Raw genomic sequence first — 20849 nt, 5'->3', positions numbered from 1 at the left:
CAAATGTTTGCAAAGGACATTCAGAAGGACAAGTGTAATAATGTTCTAGAGGTGACTGATCCAACATCTTCATATTGGCATGGACTCACTATGTGTAGGTCTTGGTTTGGACTATCTTCTTTTTATCCGTTTCAGTGCATTTGGTCCTCACTTTCATGAGGAAATGCTTAAAATGAAGACCGAAGAGGAGACTCTGAACACTGTGGGTATTTAAGAAAATAAAAAATCTTTAGAACCCAACTAAGGCTCCAGGTTAGTGGCACCACCTATTGGTACCTTGGTTTGTTCAAACCCCTCTCATCTACAACTGCAGAAGCAGTGCCAAATGGAAAATTGGAAAAACAACTTCTAGAAAATGGTCCTTGCTCTCTGTAGTAATTTGACTCTACAAGAGTCTTATGGCTCAGCTCATGTGAGAGACTAGATGTGTGCTGTGGATTTACAAGACACAGTCTCTAAAGACCTATTGCAATGCAAAATGGGATGTTCTCGAGATTCATTTTGATGATTAATTATCATTGCGAATTCCTCCTTTTTAGGCCTGAAATGATCTTCAAGAGTGCTCTTCAGGTGCATGACCGTGGCTGCGGTTTCACTGAGAAAGAATTATGCACTAATTTTCTACCGTGACAAAAAGCTTTTTTTTTTGTTCAAGAACATACTGTTTTTTTATTTTTGCCAACATCATGCTCCGAGAGCCATTTTATATAGGTACATGCTGAGATATAGCATTGGCATGAGTAAACAATATATTTGTAAGTTAACGTAAAAAAAGAAGAGCAAAACTAAACGGACGGAGAAAAAGAAAAAGGAGACCTGCTGCAATAGAAGAGTAGAGGAGCAATATCACTGCAAAATGACCATGCTGCTTCCTTGGCGAACAATCTCTATTCTCTTCCAGGGGATCCTCATCAATAGTCATAAGCACTGAATATTCCCGCCCATGTGCGGGGACCCCGGAAATAATAAAATTATATATGTAAAAACATACATATATACAGCTCTGTATATGTATAAACATATATCATTTTTTCCAAGCAAATGCAGCTCCCATAAAAGGCTAGGCAATGTAAATATACACATCCAATAACACACATATATATATAAAGGTATAACAATACACCTAAATCTGTTTTTTTTGTTTTTTTTTAATGAGGTAAACACTCATGAGAAAGCAAAAAATAAAGAGAACAAACTGTGGAAAAACACAGATGTACAACACATTGCCAGCCTGCAGGCTGCATTGCAATATAATACCATAGAGACTAAAAAGCCCTGTACAGGTAAAAACTGGCACCGTGCCTTTAAGGCAGCCCTGACTTCCATATCCCATCATGCCTCAGGGGTGACAGTTAGGTCAGTTGTTCTTTCCGGCTCCTTCAGTCAGGACCCTGGAATTCAGCTCTCTTCTTTTTTGACTCTTTAGTCAAGAATTATTACAACTTTAAGATTTTTTGGACTACTTCTTATAACATCTGTGAGGAAGTTAGTATCCTGTGTTTTTTCTGACTGATTTTTTGCTGTTTTGTCAGAAAAATGCCTTCTTTATTTGTTCCATGTCCATCTTGTGGAAAAAAGAAGGCTGCTTCAGACACACATGAGGTGTGTATTATCTGTCTGCCGGACTCTCACTCTCCAGCAACATGCCATCATTGTGAAGACCTTTCCAAAAGGACTTTAAAGGAGAGGGAGAGGATTAGGCTGTATGGCCTAGCAGAACGGTCGACGTCGAAGCAGTTGGTCCCTGTTTGCTCCCCATCGACGTCGGGCTCGGCGTCGAAGACTCCAGCGACGGGATCGTCGCGGAGAGGTGAGGAGTCAAGGGGAAGTCATGCTGCAAAGAGAAAATCGTCGTCGACTTTAGATTCAGCGTCGAAGCGGATGCGTTCGACGTCGACGGCGTCTAAAAGCTCGGCGTCGAGGACTCGGCGCCACAGTTCAACGTCGAAAAAGCATCTGTCGACGTCAAGAGAAGATCGATCGACGTCTGCACAGAGATATCGTTCGTCGTCGAAAGAAAGACATCGTTCGACGTCTAGGTCGGCGAGACATCATTCGACGTCGCGAGAAGTACGTAGGCGATCTCCACCACAGTCGACGTCGAGACCAAGATCGCCATCAAGATCGCCGTCGAGGAAACATCGTTCGACGGCGAAGAGGCTTTCGACGTCGTCGGAGCATTCGACGTCGAGACAGAAGTCTCCGTCAGGAGTGACGTCGAGGCAGACGCCTCCGTCATGGCCGACGTCGAGGCAGGAGCCTCCGTCGGAGTCGACGTCGAGGCAGAGGCCTCCGTCGGAGTCGACGTCGAGGCAGAGGCCTCCGTCGGAGTCGACGTCGAGGCAGGTGCCTCCGTCGGAGTCGACGTCGAGGCAGGTGCCTCCGTCCTCACAGGTCTCCAAAGCTTTGGTGAGGTACATGAAGCCTCCGTCGAAGATAATCTCGACGTCGAGACAAGAAGCTCGGAGCCTCGAAGATTCGAGTCAAAGATCTCCGGTGATAGGCCTATCACCGTCGAGGCAGCCCTCTGTTGAGGGTACGCAGGAGGTGTCACATGTTCGCCTCACGATTCGACCAGTCTCAAGGCGAAAATCTCCTCATAGACTGATATATACAACTCCTGAGTCACCGCGTCTCATATCGATCTCGCCTTCAGGATCAGAGGGCTCAGGTTCAAGATCCGAATCACCAGAGCTTGTGCATCAATCTCCAATACCTGCAAGAGAAAGTTCGCAGGAGGAGGACAATGCGGTACCTCAAAGTCCCGTAAGGGAGATGCCTCAGGACCCTGCTATGCCAGACGCAATAAAGGCATCGCTAACAAGAATAAGGGGCGTGGTATTCCCAGCTACACCGATCAGACCAAGATCTCGAGAAAGAGAATCCCGAAGTCACTCTCGGGCACCAAGAAGGCGATCTAGGTCTCCCTCCCGCAGAAGAGAGTCGACCAGATCAGAGAAAAGGCGCCGTAGAACCCCTTCTACCTCCCCTTCTTCCAGATCATCCAAAAGGGATTATTCACCGACACTCTCGGAGACGCCACCCTCTCGGGTATCTCCGGTAGATGATATTTCTACGTTTCAGGAAGTGTTGTGTAGAGGAGCTACAAAATTAAATATCCCTATGCCGGTTCAGGAGACCACTTCATCCATAATCTTTGAAACTCTTCATGAACGCACAGTGTCACGCCCGTTATTGCCATTAGTCCCCGGTTTGTTACAACCGGTAATGGATATCTTTCTCACACCAGCAACCACCAAAACGGCGCCGGCGAGAATTCTAAAAAAGTACCGTCCAGCTCCGGAGGATCCTTTATTCCTTAAATCAGATCCTCCACCGGACTCTGTCATCACCGCCGCTGCCAGGAAGACACATGCAGTAGCTGGGTCTTCAACGGTACCACCAGATAAGGACAGTAAGACACAAGACTCCTGGGGGAGGAAAGTTTGCGGCTCAGCATCCTCAAGCTTAAAGGTGGCGAGTGCCTCGGCGCTTCTGGGGCGCTATGATAGGTCATTATGGGACTCTCTGCAGAGGTTCATTGACAAAGTTCCATCAGAGGACAGACGGGACTTTGAAGAGATTTTGCATGAGGGGAGTCTGGTTTCTAACCAGATCATAAGTGCAGCGGCGGACGGGGCAACACTGGCAGCGCATGAATATGCACATGGAGTCACAGCCAGAAGATCATCCTGGCTTAGATTGACGGCCCTGAAACCGGAAGCGCAGGCAAGAATTTTAAATCTACCTTTCTCCGGTAGTTCTCTTTTTGGGTCCCATGCAGACGAAGAAATGGCCCGTATGAAGGCAGAGCTGGAGACCATGAAAGCTGTCGGGCTTGAAAAGAGAAAAGAGTTTCGACGCCGCAAGGGAAATGACAGGCGCAGTTACCAACAGAGGGTTCAAACCCCTCATTGGCAAAAGAACCAGGACCAGCAAGGTCAAAAGAAACAGCAATACCAGTCCCGCAAGCCATCCAGGGGACGGGGTAACAACAGGCAGTCTAATGCTGGAAACAAAGCTCCGGGGAAGCAATGAGAAGCCGCTTCCTCCGATGCTGTCCACCGCTCCGGTGGGAGGAAGTGTTGCACATCATCTTCCAGAGTGGCAGTCCATCACAAAGGACAAGTGGGTACTGAATATACTGCGTCATGGGTACTCGCTTCGTTTCAGAAGTCACCCCCCATCGATTACTCCTGTCAATTCATCCCAGCATCTAAAGCAGCTCAGAGAAGAGGTAGCGACGCTTCTACTCAAATCTGCAATAGAGAAAGTGCCCTTAAACCAAAGAGGAAAGGGAGTTTACTCCAGATACTTTCTCATCCAAAAGAGGAGTGTGAAGGTAGAGTTCAGACCCATTTTAGACCTACGGATACTGAACAAACACATAAAGGAAAAATTTCGCATGCTGGCGCTCCACCAAATATATCCTCTTCTCCGGATGGGCGATTGGATGTGTTCATTGGACCTTCAGGATACATATTTCCATATTCCCATCCTAAGGAATCATCGAAAATTTCTCAGGTTTGTGGTAGGCAACTCACACTATCAGTTCAAAGTCCTCCCATTTGGCCTGAAGTCAGCTCCTCGAGTATTCACAAAATGCGTGGCAGTAGTAGCGGCTGCTCTGCGGCGCGCTGGAGTCTTCGTCTATCCCTACCTAGACGACTGGCTAATAAAGGGCTCATCACCACAGAATTTGCGGTCACAGCTGTCGCTATGCCTGAACTTATGTTGCAAGTTGGGTCTCAGAGTGAATGCCAAAAAGTCCAATTTTACACCAACGCAGAGGATCCACTACCTGGGCGCAACTATAGACTCCGTAGTAGGAAAAGTGTTTCCTTCGGAGGAAAGACAGTCATCCATTATGCTAAAAGGCAGGCAGATTATAACCAACAATCTGTCGTCGGCAAGGCAAATCTCTTCTCTGCTAGGGCCCAGGCATCCTGCATCTTCCTAGTGCCCAATGCCAGGCTAAGGATGCGTCCTCTTCAGCAAGATCTCGAGGACAAATGGGATCAAAGGAACTCCCTGTGGGAAGAAAAGGTTTGCCTCTCCTCTGCAGCCAAACAGTCAGTCAAGTGGTGGCTGAAGCCAAGGAATCTACAAGTGGGGATCCCCTTCCATCAAGAGCCCCCAACTCAGACCTTAATCACCGACGCTTCCCTTCAGGGATGGGGTGCGCATTTTGGGACTCTGCAAACTCAGGGACAGTGGTCCAGCAGCGAGCAGTTGTACCACATCAACATGCTGGAGCTCAGGGCAGTCCACCTAGCCCTCAAAGCGTTCCTGCCTGCGATCACGACGAGTACCATTCTAGTGCAGACGAACAATACCACCACAATGTACTACCTGAACAAGCAGGGGGGGTACTCGATCCAGAACGCTCTCGCTGGAAGCTCAGTCCCTGTGGCACTGGATCCTAGCAAGGAACATCTCATTGAAAGCGGTGCACCTACCAGGAGAACTCAACGTGCAAGCAGACTTACTCAGTCGGCATTTTCAAGAGCCAGAGGACTGGGTAATCAACGACGAAGTGTTAGAAGACATCTTCGGGGAATGGGGGCGTCCGCAAGTGGACCTCTTCGCGGACGAGCAAAACACAAAATGCCGAGGCTCCGCCTCAAGATACCATCGACCAGGATCCCTAGGGAATGCCCTTTTGATCAATTGGTCAATGACATTTGTGTACGCTTTTCCGCCTCTCCCACTAATCCCCAAGGTGGTGTCCAAGTTGCAGAATTCATCTGCCAAGATGATCCTCATAGCACCGGACTGGCCGAGGCAGTGCTGGTACACGGATCTCCTACACATGTCGATCCGACCCCACAAGCGGCTGCCGTGCAGGCCGGACTTGTTATCCAAGATGCAGGGGAAGATTTACCATCCCAGCCTTCCCTCGCTGAGCTTAACAGCATGGCTCCTGAAGTCCTCCAGTATGGCCATCTGAACCTCCCACAAGAGTGTATGTCCATACTGAAGGAAGCCAGGAGGCCTTCGACAAGACACTCCTACTTCTGTAAGTGGAAAAGATTTTATATATGGTGTGCTCAGCATCATTATGATCCCACTAAATGCCAGGAGGATGTAATTTTGCCCTATCTTCTACATTTAGCGAGGGCAGGGTTGAAATTTTCATCCATAAAGGTTCACCTAGCAGCCATAACAGCATACAGGCGTTCGCCTTCACAGCAGTCATTTTTTAAAGTGCAGGTAGTGAAGGATTTCTTGCAAGGGCTCAAGAAAGTCTATCCCCCTGTTAGACCTCCCTCTCCTTCCTGGGAGCTAAACTTGGTTCTGTCGAAGCTCATGGGTTCTCCTTTTGAGCCTATTCATAAGGCTACCCTACAGCACCTCACATGGAAGACAGCATTTTTAATAGCCATCACTTCAGCACGGAGGGTCAGTGAGATACAGGCCCTCTGTTCTAAAGAGCCCTACACTATTTTTCATCTAAATAGGCTGGTGATGAGAACTCATCCTTCGTTCCTACCCAAGGTGGTATCGGAGTTTCATGTAAACCAAGCCATCTCCTTACCAACCTTTTTTCCCAACCCCTCCTCTCCGGCAGAGAGGGCGTTGCATTCTCTAGATGTCAAAAGGGTCCTAAAATTATACCTATATAGGACTAAGAATGTCAGGAAATCTGATCAATTGTTTGTGAACTATGGGGTTGTCCGTATGGGCTTTGCTGCATCCAAACGTTCCATTGCTAGGTGGATTGTTTCAAGTATTACATTGGCCTACCAACTGGCTCAGAAACCATTGGGGGCGCGCCCTAAAGCGCATTCGACAAGAGGAAAAGCGGCTACCGCGGCTTTTCTCAATAATGTCCCACTCTCCGAGATCTGCAAGGCAGCCATTTGGAGATCTGTCCACACTTTTACCAGGCATTATTGTCTGGATTCGGACACCAGAGCAGACACTCAAGTAGGACAAGCCTCCTTGAGGAATCTGTTCCATGCATAATCATTTTCATGATTCTCTTTCTCCATGGGTGATACAACCTTAGTTTCATTTGCCTGCAGGTGGAAGGGGAGCTTGCTACTCTATTCAGTGCTTATGACTATTGATGAGGATCCCCTGGAAGAGAAGGGTAAGTTACTTACCTGTAATCCTAGTTCTCTTCCAGGGGTATCCTCATCAAAGTCATAAGCAACCCACCCACCTCCCCAGGCAAATGAGAAGAAGTGTATTATTCATTATGGAAAGGATATATCTTTGTGTTTAGGACTACGGTCCCGCAAAGAACAACTGACCTAACTGTCACCCCTGAGGCATGATGGGATATGGAAGTCAGGGCTGCCTTAAAGGCACGGTGCCAGTTTTTACCTGTACAGGGCTTTTTAGTCTCTATGGTATTATATTGCAATGCAGCCTGCAGGCTGGCAATGTGTTGTACATCTGTGTTTTTCCACAGTTTGTTCTCTTTATTTTTTGCTTTCTCATGAGTGTTTACCTCATTAAAAAAAAAAAAAAAAAAGAGATTTAGGTGTATTGTTATACCTTTTTATATATATATATATATATATATATATATATATATATATATGTGTATATGTGTGTGTTATTGGATGTGTATATTTACATTGCCTAGCCTTTTATGGGAGCTGCATTTGCTTGGAAAAAATGATATATGTTTATACATATACAGAGCTGTATATATGTATGTTTTTACATATATAATTTTATTATTTCCGGGGTCCCCGCACATGGGCGGGAATATTCAGTGCTTATGACTTTGATGAGGATACCCCTGGAAGAGAACTAGGATTACAGGTAAGTAACTTACCCTTATCAACTTGGTGATCGTATACATAGTCTATATGTTAGCTGTAGAGCTGAACCTCTAAGTCTGACGATGTGGGCTGTGGTGTTGGGACAATGCCTCTGTAGTCTGCCCAGTGCTGCCATATGTGTGCATGTTTTTGAGGGCATCCCGAGCCTTAAACACAGGCTCCTCCAACCCCATACAGAAATCTAATCATAGTTTCCAAACACCCAGCAGGGGTGGGGATTCTGCTTTCCATGAGCGCGCTATGTTGCGTTTAGCCAAGGTCAGGCCCAGGAACAGCAGGTGGTGTTTGTACCTGTTGCCCCCAAAATCTTCAGAAATATGTAATAACCCAACTCATGGTGTGCTGTGTAAGGTCCACCCCAGCACCTCAGCTATTCACCTAAATACTCCTTTCCAGAACCTATCAAGAGCTGGACATATCCATACCGTGTGCAAGAATGCAGTTTCTTCCGCCCCACAGCATAAGCACGCTGGGGAGGCGATGAGCCCTGCCCTCCAAAGCCTCTGGCGTGTGTAATATGCTCTGTGTAAGTACTTTGGCTGGATCAAACGCAAGCACAAAGAAACTGCAGACCCACGGGGGACTCAAGAGCCTCTATCTAGTCGTTGTTGTCAATAGGACCTATCTCAACTTGCCAGGTTTCTCTAAGTGTCTACAGTGTGAAGGGGCTATGAGTAACTAGTGTCTGGTAAATTTTTGAGATTTTATGGTCCCTAGGTCCCCCATGAGGAGTTTCCTTCCAGTGGGCTGAATTCAGGAAGGGCTGTAAGGTCTCTAAGATAGGGTGCAAAGGCGTGACAGGACTGTAAATATTTGTAGAATTGAGTGTGCAGCATGGAAAATTCTTCTTATAGGTCTGAAAAGGATTTAAGAGTGAAGCCTTGGAGAACGTCCCACACTGAGGAAATTCCGACCCAATCCCAGCCTTTGAAGTCCTGTAGCTGTTGCAAGTGTGAAAGGAGGCGATTACACCATAGTCGTGCCTCACACATAAGACGGTTCAGCCAGCCTATACGGCGAAGTGACTGTCGCCATGTTGTCAATACTACTTTAGTAGCTGGGGGGGGGGGGCGCAGGTATTCAGACAGCCGTATATTTATTTGTATAGTGAAGGGTCCCCTATCATCCATATCTCCATGGCGTATGCTGGTTAGTCTCTTGGACCATACCACCAGTCATTCAGAACTTGTAGGTGAGAGGCCGTGTAGTACGACAGCACATCGGCGGCCACGATGCCCCCACAAGAAGTAGAGAGAAAGCAGGTGCCAAGCACCAGTCTGACCGCTCCACACCCCCACAGGAACCCGTTTAGCATGGAGTTGATCTGTCTGAACCATATCTGCGGAATGGGGTAGGGGTGATTTTGTAATTGGTGTAAGAGCCGTGGGAGAGAGATCTTGTAGATCGCCGAGCGACCATACAAGGATAAGAGCATACACACCTAGACTTCAGTTCTGTTTTAACCTTAGCGAGAACTGTGTCAATATTTCGCCCCTTGGAGAGCTCCTGTTTGTCCGTTATGAAGACCCCCAGATATTTCATGGCAACCTGAGTCCGAGAGAGATCCGCAGCCCATCTATAATCACCAGAGGACCACGTAGAGGCCACAGTGTGGACTTATTCATATTCATAAAAAGACCTGAGGTCTCGCCAGATATCCTTATGGTTTAAAGGATTCGGGGGCCTGACCTATGAGGGTCTGTCATAAAGAAGAGAACATCGTCTGCATACAGGGCATTTCGCCGGATCCCTCAAAGCCCCTGACTTGGTCATCCAGACGTACCCAGGCCGCGAGCAGCTCGATGGCCAAGGCAAACGATAATGGAGAAAGTGGGCAACCCTGCATGGTGCTCCAACCAATTGGGAAGGGTGGAGACACACGACCGGCTATACGCACTGACGCAGGCAGTCCATTGCATATACGTATGTACCATATGAATTTGGGGCTGAAATTTAAATGCTCCAGGAGGATAAATAAATAGGTCCAAATGTCGGAGTCGAACGCTCCATCCAATGATGTTGACCAAAAGAAGAGCCGCTGGGCGATCCACAGCGGCAATCGCATTGTTGACTCGACATAAGTTATGTCGTGTGGCGCTCCAGGGGCATAAAACCCGCTTCAGCCGGGTGAATCAGATCAGGAAGGCGTGCCAGGAGTCTGGTGGTAAGCGCCTTGGAGAAAAGTTTCGCCTCAACGTTTAAGAGGGAGATTGGCCGATAGGAGGCAAGGAGCTCCGGAGTTCGACCCAGCTTCTGAAACACAACGATTTCTGCTTGTCTCCAGTCGGGGGCATGCACGCAGCCTGGGCTGCTGCTTGTATGGCTGCCCTATAATAAGGGCCAAGCTGGGTCATATAGGCTTTGTAAAATTCACTGGGGAGGCCGTTTGGACCAGGTGCTCTCCCAGTGCACAGATCAGCCTGTGCAGTGGTCAGTTCCTCCGGTGTCAGGGGGGCCTTGAGGGACCTCCGAGCCTCTGCAGAGAAGTCCCTCGGAGGGTTATCATCAAAGAACTGTGCAATCACGGGGGTATCAAGAACTTCGTGGGCTGTATATAGGGACTGGTAATATGCCACGAAACTATCAGAAAGCACCGTAGGGTCTGTCACTAGTACGTTATTGGAATCGCGGGTTCCTGGAAGTGGAGTGTATGTTTGCTCCTGTTGGCATAGCCTATAGAGGAGTCTCCAGGACTTGTCTCCCCATTGATAAATTCTACTCTGTGTGGCAAGCTATGCTCCCCTCGTCTCGTCCAAGAGCTCACCCTGGTATTGTTGCTGAACTAGGCGCAGCTAACGACGTGTCGCTGCCCCTTCCCCGTCTCGAACCAGACCCTCCAATCTTATGATTTGCGCTTCTAGCTGAATAAGCGACTGTCTTCGCCGCTTGCGACAATGAGCTGTTTTAATGGGTATTTCTAACCACATATATTCCTTACCTTGTGAATGTTACCTTGGGCACCAAACTGGAACTGGAAACTCAAAAGTAGTACTCCAAGGCACTGGTAGATGGCATCATGCAGCTCTGCACCGACAAGCTGGGCGGCACATGAGCGCCACTCATGTGTGCTGACGTTACTTCCTTTTCATCCATGCATTCAGACTGCTCTCGTCTGACAAGGTTTTTTTTTTAACCAGGTTTTTTTTTTTTTTTTACTCCAGTGTACAAGAGAAATATGTTACCGCCCCCAAAACACCATTATTTCACCTAGAATGGAGCTAGAGACTCCTGTAAGCCTTCCCTTTAACTCCTCCGTGGCTCGAGTTCTGAAGAAGATCAAGACTGACTTGGTCAAAGTCTCCCTAGTGGCTCTGGATTGAGACCGGAGGGTGTGGTATCTAGAACTTCTAGACCTGAGCATCTGTCTTCCGACCAAGCTTTTGCTTCCAGAGGATCTGCTGTTGCAGTAACAGGGCAGGGTCCCGCACCCAGGCTTCTACTACACCCCGAATAGTGGAGATTGAGCTGCGGCAGCTAGTTTCCGTTGAGCTTCTTCTTGAGGTTGCTGATATTCTGGCAGTAAGAAACCATCTACAAACGCTGTATGCCAGGCAGTGGGACAGATTTGTGGCTCGGAGCAGTGCTTGCCAGATTGACCCACTACAAGCTAGGCTATCTGAAGTGTTTGTTTTGTTGATAGTCCAGCAGTGACTTGCGTTAGGCACTTTTGAAGATTGTGCCTCCCTTTCAGCATTCTTAAGGTTGGCGGATCAGCCCACTTCCTTTAACCCCCCATATTGTAATGAGATTTCTTAAAGGTTTGAGGCATATGTTTTCACTGAAGCCCATGTGTGATCGGCGGGACTTGAATTTGATTTTTACTTTTCCAATGTGCACCACATTTCAGCCAATACGCAGTTGTGCACTACGTCTTTTGATGCTAAAAACTCTATTTCTAGTTGCCATAACGTCAACTTTTCAAATTAGTGAGCGACAGGCACTCTTAGTCCAGGAGCTGGGCGAAAGATTTTTACCAGAAAAGCAGGTGTTGAGAACTGAGGTACATTTTCGAGAAAAGTGTTAAAACCTTTCCATGTGGGACAGGCTATCATTGGTCTGACTATCGTTGCTATGCCTCACCCCTCAAAGGAGTCTGAGCGACTCCGTTTAGATCCCAGGAGAGCCCTCAGTTTCTACTTGGATCATACAGAGATCATTGGGTGGATGATAAACGCTTTGTGGGTTTCTTAGGAACAAAGAAAAGAACCATCTCTAGGATAGTACTCTGCATTAAAAGCTGCTATGTGCTAGCTAAGAAGCAGCCTCTTCAAGAATTAAGGGCTCATCCCCCTTCCTACTACTGCCCTAGCACGTGTCGTTGCTGTCATAGACTTTTGTCAGGCTGCTACCTGGGCATCAGTGTACAAGTTCACGAAGCACTATTGCCTTGAGAGTCCGGTCTGTCGGATGGGTGTTTTGCCCGTACGGTCCTGCAGGACTTTTTTTTTTTTCTCTTTTTTGAGTCATTCCACAGACCCACCATCTGGGGAGATACTGCTTTGGTATCTATTCATAATGTGAGGATTCTGCGTTTAGAAGTATCCATCAGAAGAGCAAATTACTTACTTTCGGTAATGCTGGTTTTGGTAGATATTCTAGCCGTAGATTCTTCATCATCCTCCCACCTCCCGTTCTGTGGAATGGACTCTCTTCCATCTAAAAAAAAAGTCCCACATTAGAGATCTGAATACTAGTAAGGCCAATTTGCCGATGTGATCTGCGTCTTAGGGTGCGGACAAGCATATATTCGGTTTCTCTTTGTGCTCCCAAAGTGGAATGACATCACATACTGGCGTGCAGGAGTACAGCAATTGAGTTTTGGACCCAGTCTGACACCTGGGGGAATATCATGAGATGAGCAATCTGCAGTTAGCGTATCCAACAGAGTGTTTCTAAAGGAAAGTAACTTGTTGATCTGGGCCATCAATCAGCAGACTGTTTTAAAAATCTTCAAATATTTGCAGCCTCTTGCAAAATAATTCTGGCTGTAGGTCAGAAATCTGCATTTACTGTAGTATGTTTGACCTTTGACGCTGGTACTCTTGATATGGTTACCACAAAAAATACAGAAGCTACAGGTAGAAAACGCAATTGGTATTCCTGCCTAGAGACAGACAACCAAGAGGTCCCATTTGGACAGTCAAATAATCCCCGTGGGAGTACTAAAGAGAGGGAGGTTCATCCTCTCCCCACCCTATAAGGGCAGGGCCTCCAGGGCTGACTCCACCTCCTGTTTGGACTCTACGCAGGAGGGAGTTCTTAGATAAACACTACTGGACAATTGAGGGATCCAGATCAGTGAGTCCCCCTGGGGGTGGGGCCTTAAGTGATCTGGGGGGGGGGGGGCAGTCTTTGGCCGAGAGTAAAAGCATGTTTCCTTTAAGTAAAAACCTGAGCGGCAGTAAGCCAATTTGTAATGTCTATCCTGACTGGGAGTATGTGTAAAAAGCTGAACTGCAGTGTTTAAATATGTTTAGACTTATTTAAAGACTGCCAATTTAGCAGCTTAAGTGTGAAAAAATTATGGGGGGCCCGGGGAGTTTTCCTTTTTTAACGGGAGGGGGGGTGCAGCATCAAGAAGTTTGAACCATGGCCTTAATGTATCCCTGCTATTTGCCTTTACTAGTAGGTATATTAGGTAAGGTTAAAATTTGGAGGGGCGGTAGTATGAGATCTATGACTCAAACGGCTGTAAAGAAGTCAGGCCATGATGTTTGTGCACATCCCTAGAAGCCCATACGGGTCTGGGGCATTCATCAGAGCCAAGGAAATAACTGCATCTTTAGTGAGTAGAGAAAAGTGTGATAGATGAGAGAATACTAATGTGCCATGGGGAGTCCTACCTGAAATGCACAATGAAAACCACCCTAGAATACAGGGGATACCGGCTTCTTTATTAGAGAGGGAGTACGGCGTCCTTTGTTGTCACACATTAGTCAAAAGAGGGCTAATCCAGAACCCTTACACTGTAAACCGATTCAGTTCAAGATTGCCCATTCCAAGATGTCTGTCAATCAGAATAATGCATCTTCTGTGAATGAACATTTAGTCAAATATCTACCAAGAAAATCACAAGTTGGTGTTAAAGTAAAGTCTTTCAATACACTGTCGCAGAACAGAGTTTTTCACACCCACGGCAGAAAACACAAAATGCCAAATATCTGCTTTTAGGTACGGGGTGCCAAGGCTTATAGGGGGTACTATTTTCATGAATTGATTAGGGAGATTTCTTTATGCTTGCCACCCCAGCACCACCCTGAATTCCGCTCATACCATCCACTCGAAAAAAAGTTGATGCATTCTAAGAGCAATGCTTTTCTCGTTATTAGGGAATAACCTAGACAATGGTAGTTCACTGATCTACTGCAGATATCATAAAGGGCTCCAAAGAGACTTCCTTGCAGACCAGACCTTCCTTCTAGGGCTAAGGGCCAGCAGTTGCATCTCCATATGGCATCGTTGAAATTGGTAGAATGCCTCTTCTGTAAATACAATATGGCTTTATAAATATGTTGAAAGAATGTATGAACATATTGAAAGATGCAAAGAGACCAGCCAGTAGAGCAGCATAATCATTCAAATTTTCTGTCACTGGTCCAAGTAAAGCACCCCTTAGACGTGCAGATTGATTTCTCACAATCATTCTGAGCTAGACTCCCATCGCTGTAGAAAAGAACAGAACTCCCTATTAATATCCCAGCTCTAGGCTTACATGAAGAACATCCACACTAGGTTTAGCGACAACCTGCACCTCCCTTGACCATGACCTAACCAGTTGACCAACAATTGGGCGAAAGCTGTAACAACTTGCATTTATAGGTTCAACGAGACATCAGACATCTGATTTTTAACTCCTCAACTGACTGGTTTAGGTGAGGGTCAGTAGATCTGGGCTCCCCTGGGATTTTAACACTGCTCAAATGTAACACTCCCTCCAGACTGGTTTAAATGGCAAGCCATGAGACCACCCTTCACAGCGAACTCGTTCACAGGGAAAAGACACTTCCTTAATTTGCCACTTTTTACAATTGGGGGAGGGGCGGGCGGACGAGCATGCTCTGGCTTTGTTTACAGACATTCCTTCTATTGAACTGTAGCTAAATCCAGAACTGCCAGCAACCACTACACACTCATGCCAAGAGACCTAGAAATTGGTATACATACAAAGTTAATGTCTTCAGGAAGAAAGCTTACAAGAAGGTAGTTGGCTTGAGAATTGAAATAAAAACAAAACCTGTGGGAGAGATTTCTCAATCAAAAGCAATACTTTTATAAAGATTGCATTGTTTGGTGTGCCGAAAACAAACTATACGTGACTGACCTTGCTGTGCATGATAGGATACAGCAGCTTATTGAAGTGGCGCTATGTCTTTTCAGGAGCACCATTTGGAAGTGGTAATGTTAGTCTATTGTACTTTGTGGCTGATTTTCTTTTTTGATCTCATTAGAATGATTCATTTAGAGGTAGAATTTCTCTAGTCTATACATTTTCGCATTTGGAAATTATTTATTTAAAAATGTGCTCTGGGTTTCAGCACATGCTCCACTGTTAATGAATATTGGAGAATTCCATGAAAGAGAATGTGAAGTCTGTCTCCAGCTATCACACAAAGAACTTTGTCTCTATTATGGCTGACTATTTGGATAAAATGCTAGTGCTTTTGCAACAGACATGACTTGTAAATGAATAAGGCATACTTTTCTAACACTCAATTACTTTATAGGTAGAATTCCATCTGCAGCTTTATTGTGAATATTTTTGTTGCATGTGATATTGAGCAACTGATGATTGAAATCAGAAACTGATAAATTGCACTTAAGAGATCTGTACTTGTGCCATGCTTTTAGGTACTCGGCCTCACAAATGCACTGACTGCGATATGGCCTTTGTAACCAGTGGCGAGCTGGTTAGGCATCGACGTTACAAACACACTCACGAAAAGCCTTTCAAGTGCTCCATGTGTGATTATGCAAGTGTGGAGGTAAGTTTTTTTTTGATTTCACTCATCACCTGAATGGGCTGAAGGCTCTGTAAACAACTTGAATGTTGTCTAATTTTATATGTGAGAGTAAAGATAATCTGAAACATGATTCACATTAAAAATGTATTTGTCTTCTCCATGAATTGTGGCCTAGTTTGTTGGAGTTCATACATTTTGTTTTTATTATGCTGTGGAGAGAAAAGCTTCCTTTTTTGGTTAAAGAAAAATGTGAAATGGGGCAATTTGTCATATCTTACAGAAGTATGTTTAATGTAGTTTAATTTTCAGTAAAGTTGCACAGTCTCATTTAGAAATATCATCTGCTGCGGAATGAGGCATGCTCTAAATAGCGCTTCTGGTCCCTGGATTTGCCATTATTTAGAACCCCAGACTGATTTCAAGTCTATAGTGTCTTTCCACAAGTCAAAACGCTGTTCAGACAGTTGGGTACTAAAGGAAGCAGAGTAAATCTGTTTGGTGTTAGTCAACATATTTTTCGGTGCAGGTTGAGATGCAACCTTATAGTAATATGAGGTCGGGTCTGAAATATTAAACCCTGAAAAATATGAAATTTTTTGTGCAAAAGTTGGTTTGAACTACTTTTCCGCTGTGTTGGGCAATGTTCCCATTGGTGATCTGTAAAAACATTTCTAGGGTTACTGGTTGTGTGTAGAAAATGATGATCATAATGTTGATAACAATACATTGTGTTAAAGTCTGATGTGTCTTCTAACATTTCATTGCTAGAAAATGAGGCATATTGTTCAAAATCAGACAACATGTTATTCACAGTTTCAAAATCCCAATCATCGGAAAATGTACTGGAAGCAATGATAACATTCAAGGAAATTCTAAATAAATGTAGTATTTTTAAAAGTTCTGTCAGCCCGAATATATCATATTCAACCTTATCCCATACTATACCATCGGGTATAGGAACTGCTGTAATGTTCACTGATAAGTCTTTGTTCACGATGTGATGAAACATGAGGTTTCAGGATCAAGTTCACTTTCGATGCTGCAGAGCTTTGGCTAAGATAAGTTCCATTAATTAGTAAGCAGAAAATAGTTACTAAGCCTAACCAGAAGAGAAAGAAAGGTATCCCAGTGCCTATCCAAAGTTCTATCCAAGGTGACACCAGGTAAGTCTTTTGAAGAAAACTGTAGAAGTTTTTGACTTGCTGTTTACGAGAAATTGGGGCTGCAGTTGTTTCAGGTTCACTCGGATCCAATGAAAAGGTATCAAAGTTGATGAAATAGCCAGATGCAGTTCAAACTATTTGTGCTAGCTCAGCAGCTTTTGTTGAACTTGTAGAATGCTCTTGTTGAGGCATGTTGATGTAATGTAGACCTCAGTATTTGGTCAAATTGAAATGTTTCATTTTGATATTCTGTATCCAGAGGAACGAGTTCCATGGCATTGTTACATAGTCCATCATTCCGTATGGGAGACTCTTCGAACATGGTGAGCCTGTCCGTCTGGACTTCCTGTATGGTAGCGAGAGAAGGGAGCTCCTCTCGCCCCCCCCAATCGAGAGCGATAAGGAGTGCAGTGCTTTTGTGTCCGTGGTTAGAGTCCCCTTTTGGTGGTCCATTGTTTGTTTCCGAAGCAGAAATCCAACCCCGACACGCACTATTGAAAAAGCGAAAGTACCCTTTCTAGGTGTCTGTTTTGTATGGCCTCAGGAAGATGTATTGTGCTTTCTGGGCCTCCTGCAGGTCTTACTAAAACTCCACGAGTCAGCAGTGGCATCAGCTTCCAATGATAATATCAATCTCCTATGGGAAGGCCTTGGGGCGACAGCAGAAGCATATTTTGTTGCAGCCTCAGATAAGGACACCAAGAGTGGCAGTCCTTGGTGCAAACGTGACAATTATCCCTGCCTTCCAATGCTAGAATATGCAAGTTAGAAACTTTTTAGCCCCGAAGTGGTAGTGTTTGGTACGTGACCATCATGTTTTTAGCACTGGAGGCTAATAAAATAAATTTGTCTTGAACTGCAAATAAATAGTTTTGCCCAACAGTATATTCATGCAAATGTTTTCTTATCCTCAGGTGAGCAAATTGAAACGCCACATCCGTTCTCACACTGGAGAACGCCCTTTCCAGTGCAGCTTGTGTAGCTATGCCAGCAGAGATACATACAAACTGAAACGACACATGAGGACCCACTCTGGTATATATTTTTATTGCTAATTTGCACCAGTCAAAACTATTGTGCTCTTTCAATAATGTAATAACGTTTGGCCTACTTTGTGCTCATATGTAGAGGATTCTGGATTTGGATGTTAATTTAGCTCAAGAATTGAATGCTGAACCATATTTTCACAACACCTTTATAATTTTTATCAGTTGTCATTACAGTACAAGACAGTACAGTGTATCACTGTTTGGACATGAAATGCTCAGTTTCGTTTACTATGAGAAACTAACTCATGAACACATGGATGGCTCTCCTAGCTGTAGGAATAAATATATGGCTACTGAGCAACTGTAGCAAGCTGGCTCTGTATATACTGTTCCAAAATGAGGTAGGCAGAGGGAAAAGTAGATAGCACATTACTCTCTATTTGTGGTAGGGTGGGCGAGTAGTAAGGCTTTATCAGAGGGTAGTGTTAAGCATTTGTTGTACACACTCAGGTAGCAAATGATGGCACACACTCAAAGACTGAACTCAGACTCCTTTGTTTGTATAACAATATTTTTTAGTTATGTTTATTTTTTAGAACCAAGCAAGCCTGGTACAGGTAGGTGTAAATGAAACTTTTCAAGGCAGGTTGAACAATACAAGCAAGCTGAATGAAAATGACTTTATTACAGGGTTGTAAATACTTCAATACAGTGGAAATTACTGTTATATTACTTTTGATTACTTCTCAGATTCCTTTATGGATAACTTTTTTTACTCAGTGTGATAAGCCTAGATATCACGCTGGAACATTTCCTAGAGAAAGGGTAAGTAAAGCAGTTTTTAGATATTTGCAGTTTTTCAAGTTCTCATACAAAACCAACTCCACACTTGGAACAATTTTCACAAGAAAGCAGTCAGTGCAGTCTTATGGGAAGAAATCTGGTTATCGGTTTCAAGGTAAGTACTTGGGTTTGGGAGTTGGTATTCTGGGGTTAGAACCAGGGTTCTCCCAGCGTCATGGATGCACTCTCAAAGCACCCTCAGCGGCACCAGGGCTGCCAGGTGCAGAGTGCTGAGGCCCAATGTTATCCAAAGGGTAATAGGGGGCCTCCGGTTGGTGGCTGCTCACGAGCAGGCCACAAGGTTGTGGGAGCAAAGCTGCTGGTGTTAGGCTCAGAGCGATACCAAAGGGGATGATGGACGGAACGTTTGAGCAAATCAAACGCTCACCCCCAGTCAACTGATCTGGGTTTAATCCATCATCATTCTTTAGCTCACTCCACCACCCCAGTTCAGACATGGCCATATGCAAATCAGTCTGACCCTGTGCCTCATGGGAACAGTCCTGCGCCGAACTGCCAAGCCATGTCTTCCCTGGACCGGAAACAAGCATCCTGGGACCGGTTTCGGGTTCATAACCCTCATCAGCCAGGCTATCTTGAATCCAGTGGCAAAGTGAGCAAGGGACCCACGTCTGGGCATACCCTGCCAACTTGGGGCGAACAAAGTGATACCAAAGGGGATGATGGACGAAACATTTGAGCAAAACAAACACTCCCCCCCCCCCCCCCCCCCCTCCCCTCCCCCCGTCAACTGATCTGGGTTTAATCCATCATCATTCTTTAGCTCACTCCACCACCCCAGTTCAGACATGGCCATATGCAAATCAGTCTGACCCTGTGCCTCATGGGAACAGTCCAGCGCCGAACTGCCAAGCCATGTCTTCCCTCGACCGGAAACCGGCATCCTGGGACCAGTTTCCCTCATCAGCCAGGCTATCTTGAATCCAGTGGCAAAGTGAGCAAGGGACCCACGTCTGGGCATACCCTGCCAACTTAGAGCGAACAAAGCGATACCAAAGGGGATGATGGACGGAACGTTTGAGCAAATCAAACACCCCCCTCCCGGTCAACTGATCTGGGTTTAATCCATCATCATTCTTTAGCTCACTCCACCACCCCAGTTCAGACATGGCCGTATGCAAATCAGTCTGACCCTGTACCTCATGGGAACAGTCCAGCGCCGAACTGCCAAGCCATGTCTTCCCTGGACTGGAAACAGGCATCCTGGGACCAGTTTCCCTCATCAGCCAGGCTACCTTGAATCCAGTGGCAATGTGAGCAAGGGACCCACGTCTGGGCATACCCTGTCAACTTAGGGCGAACAAAGAGATACATAAGGCAAAGGGTAATCCGAGTTGGCACACAAGGTGCACCCGCAGGGGCGGCTGGGTGCAGGGTGCTGTTTTGGTGGCGGGTGCCCTGTTTTTTTCAATGGGAGTTGGTAATTTTGGATTTTGGCTGCAGGCTCGGTCCAGGAAGACTTCTGGGAGGAACCAACAGCTGGGCAGGTAAGTTAGAGGGCTCAGGGACGTATAGGTGCCCCTCGGGTTCTCTTCTCCTGGGCGCAGGGCGGCTGGATGTAGGAGTGTCTTTTGAGGTAGGATTTCACCTTACTGGGCCACTCATGGTGGGGGCGCTCTGTGCAGAGGCTGCAGGCGGCGTCGAAGTCCTGGAGGGGTCAACCCATGGTGCACTCGGACTCTGGAGCACTGTGGGACCTCGCTGGGACCGGTGGGCCACCCGGATTCGGGCTATAGGCGTTGTGTACAGTGGTGGTTCTAGGCGTCGGGGTTTCTTTGTCATCAGCAGGCTCAGAGTCTGTCTTGGGAGTTTCTTTTGAACAGAGCTGCTGTTCACAGGAGATCTGGTCTTTGTTGAAGGCAGTCAGTCCTCCCAGGGGTTCTGGAGGTGGCTGGTTGCAGGACAATGCGACTTTTGGCACAGGATCTCTGGAAACTGCAGACAGGCCGGTAAGGCTGGGGCCAAGTCAGTTGTTCGCTGCAATCTCCTCTGCTGGGCGTCTTCTTTCCTCCTCCTTCTTCGTAGGTTGTAGGTATCAGTCTTCTTGGTTCATGGCTGCCCTCTAAATACTGT

At 46.1% G+C, this 20849-nt stretch overlaps 1 protein-coding gene across 2 annotated transcripts in view; it reads left to right on the top strand.

Moving 5' to 3' along the window:
• Positions 1 to 20849, top strand: part of CTCF (CCCTC-binding factor) — a 656010-nt gene that overhangs the window by 384748 nt on the left and 250413 nt on the right. For both annotated transcript variants that reach the window (XM_085636797.1, XM_085636796.1), the window contains exons 4-5: positions 15648 to 15781; positions 17838 to 17958. In XM_085636797.1, coding sequence (XP_085492923.1) covers positions 15648 to 15781; positions 17838 to 17958 — 255 coding nt within the window. The remainder of the gene's footprint in view (positions 1 to 15647; positions 15782 to 17837; positions 17959 to 20849) is intronic.

The sequence above is a fragment of the Triturus cristatus genome, chromosome 12 (assembly GCF_964204655.1).
Source record: "Triturus cristatus chromosome 12, aTriCri1.1, whole genome shotgun sequence".
Taxonomy (NCBI): Eukaryota; Metazoa; Chordata; class Amphibia; order Caudata; family Salamandridae; genus Triturus; species Triturus cristatus.
The sequence above is the reverse complement of the archived record's forward strand: the minus strand, read 5'-3'. Positions and strand labels throughout refer to the sequence as shown.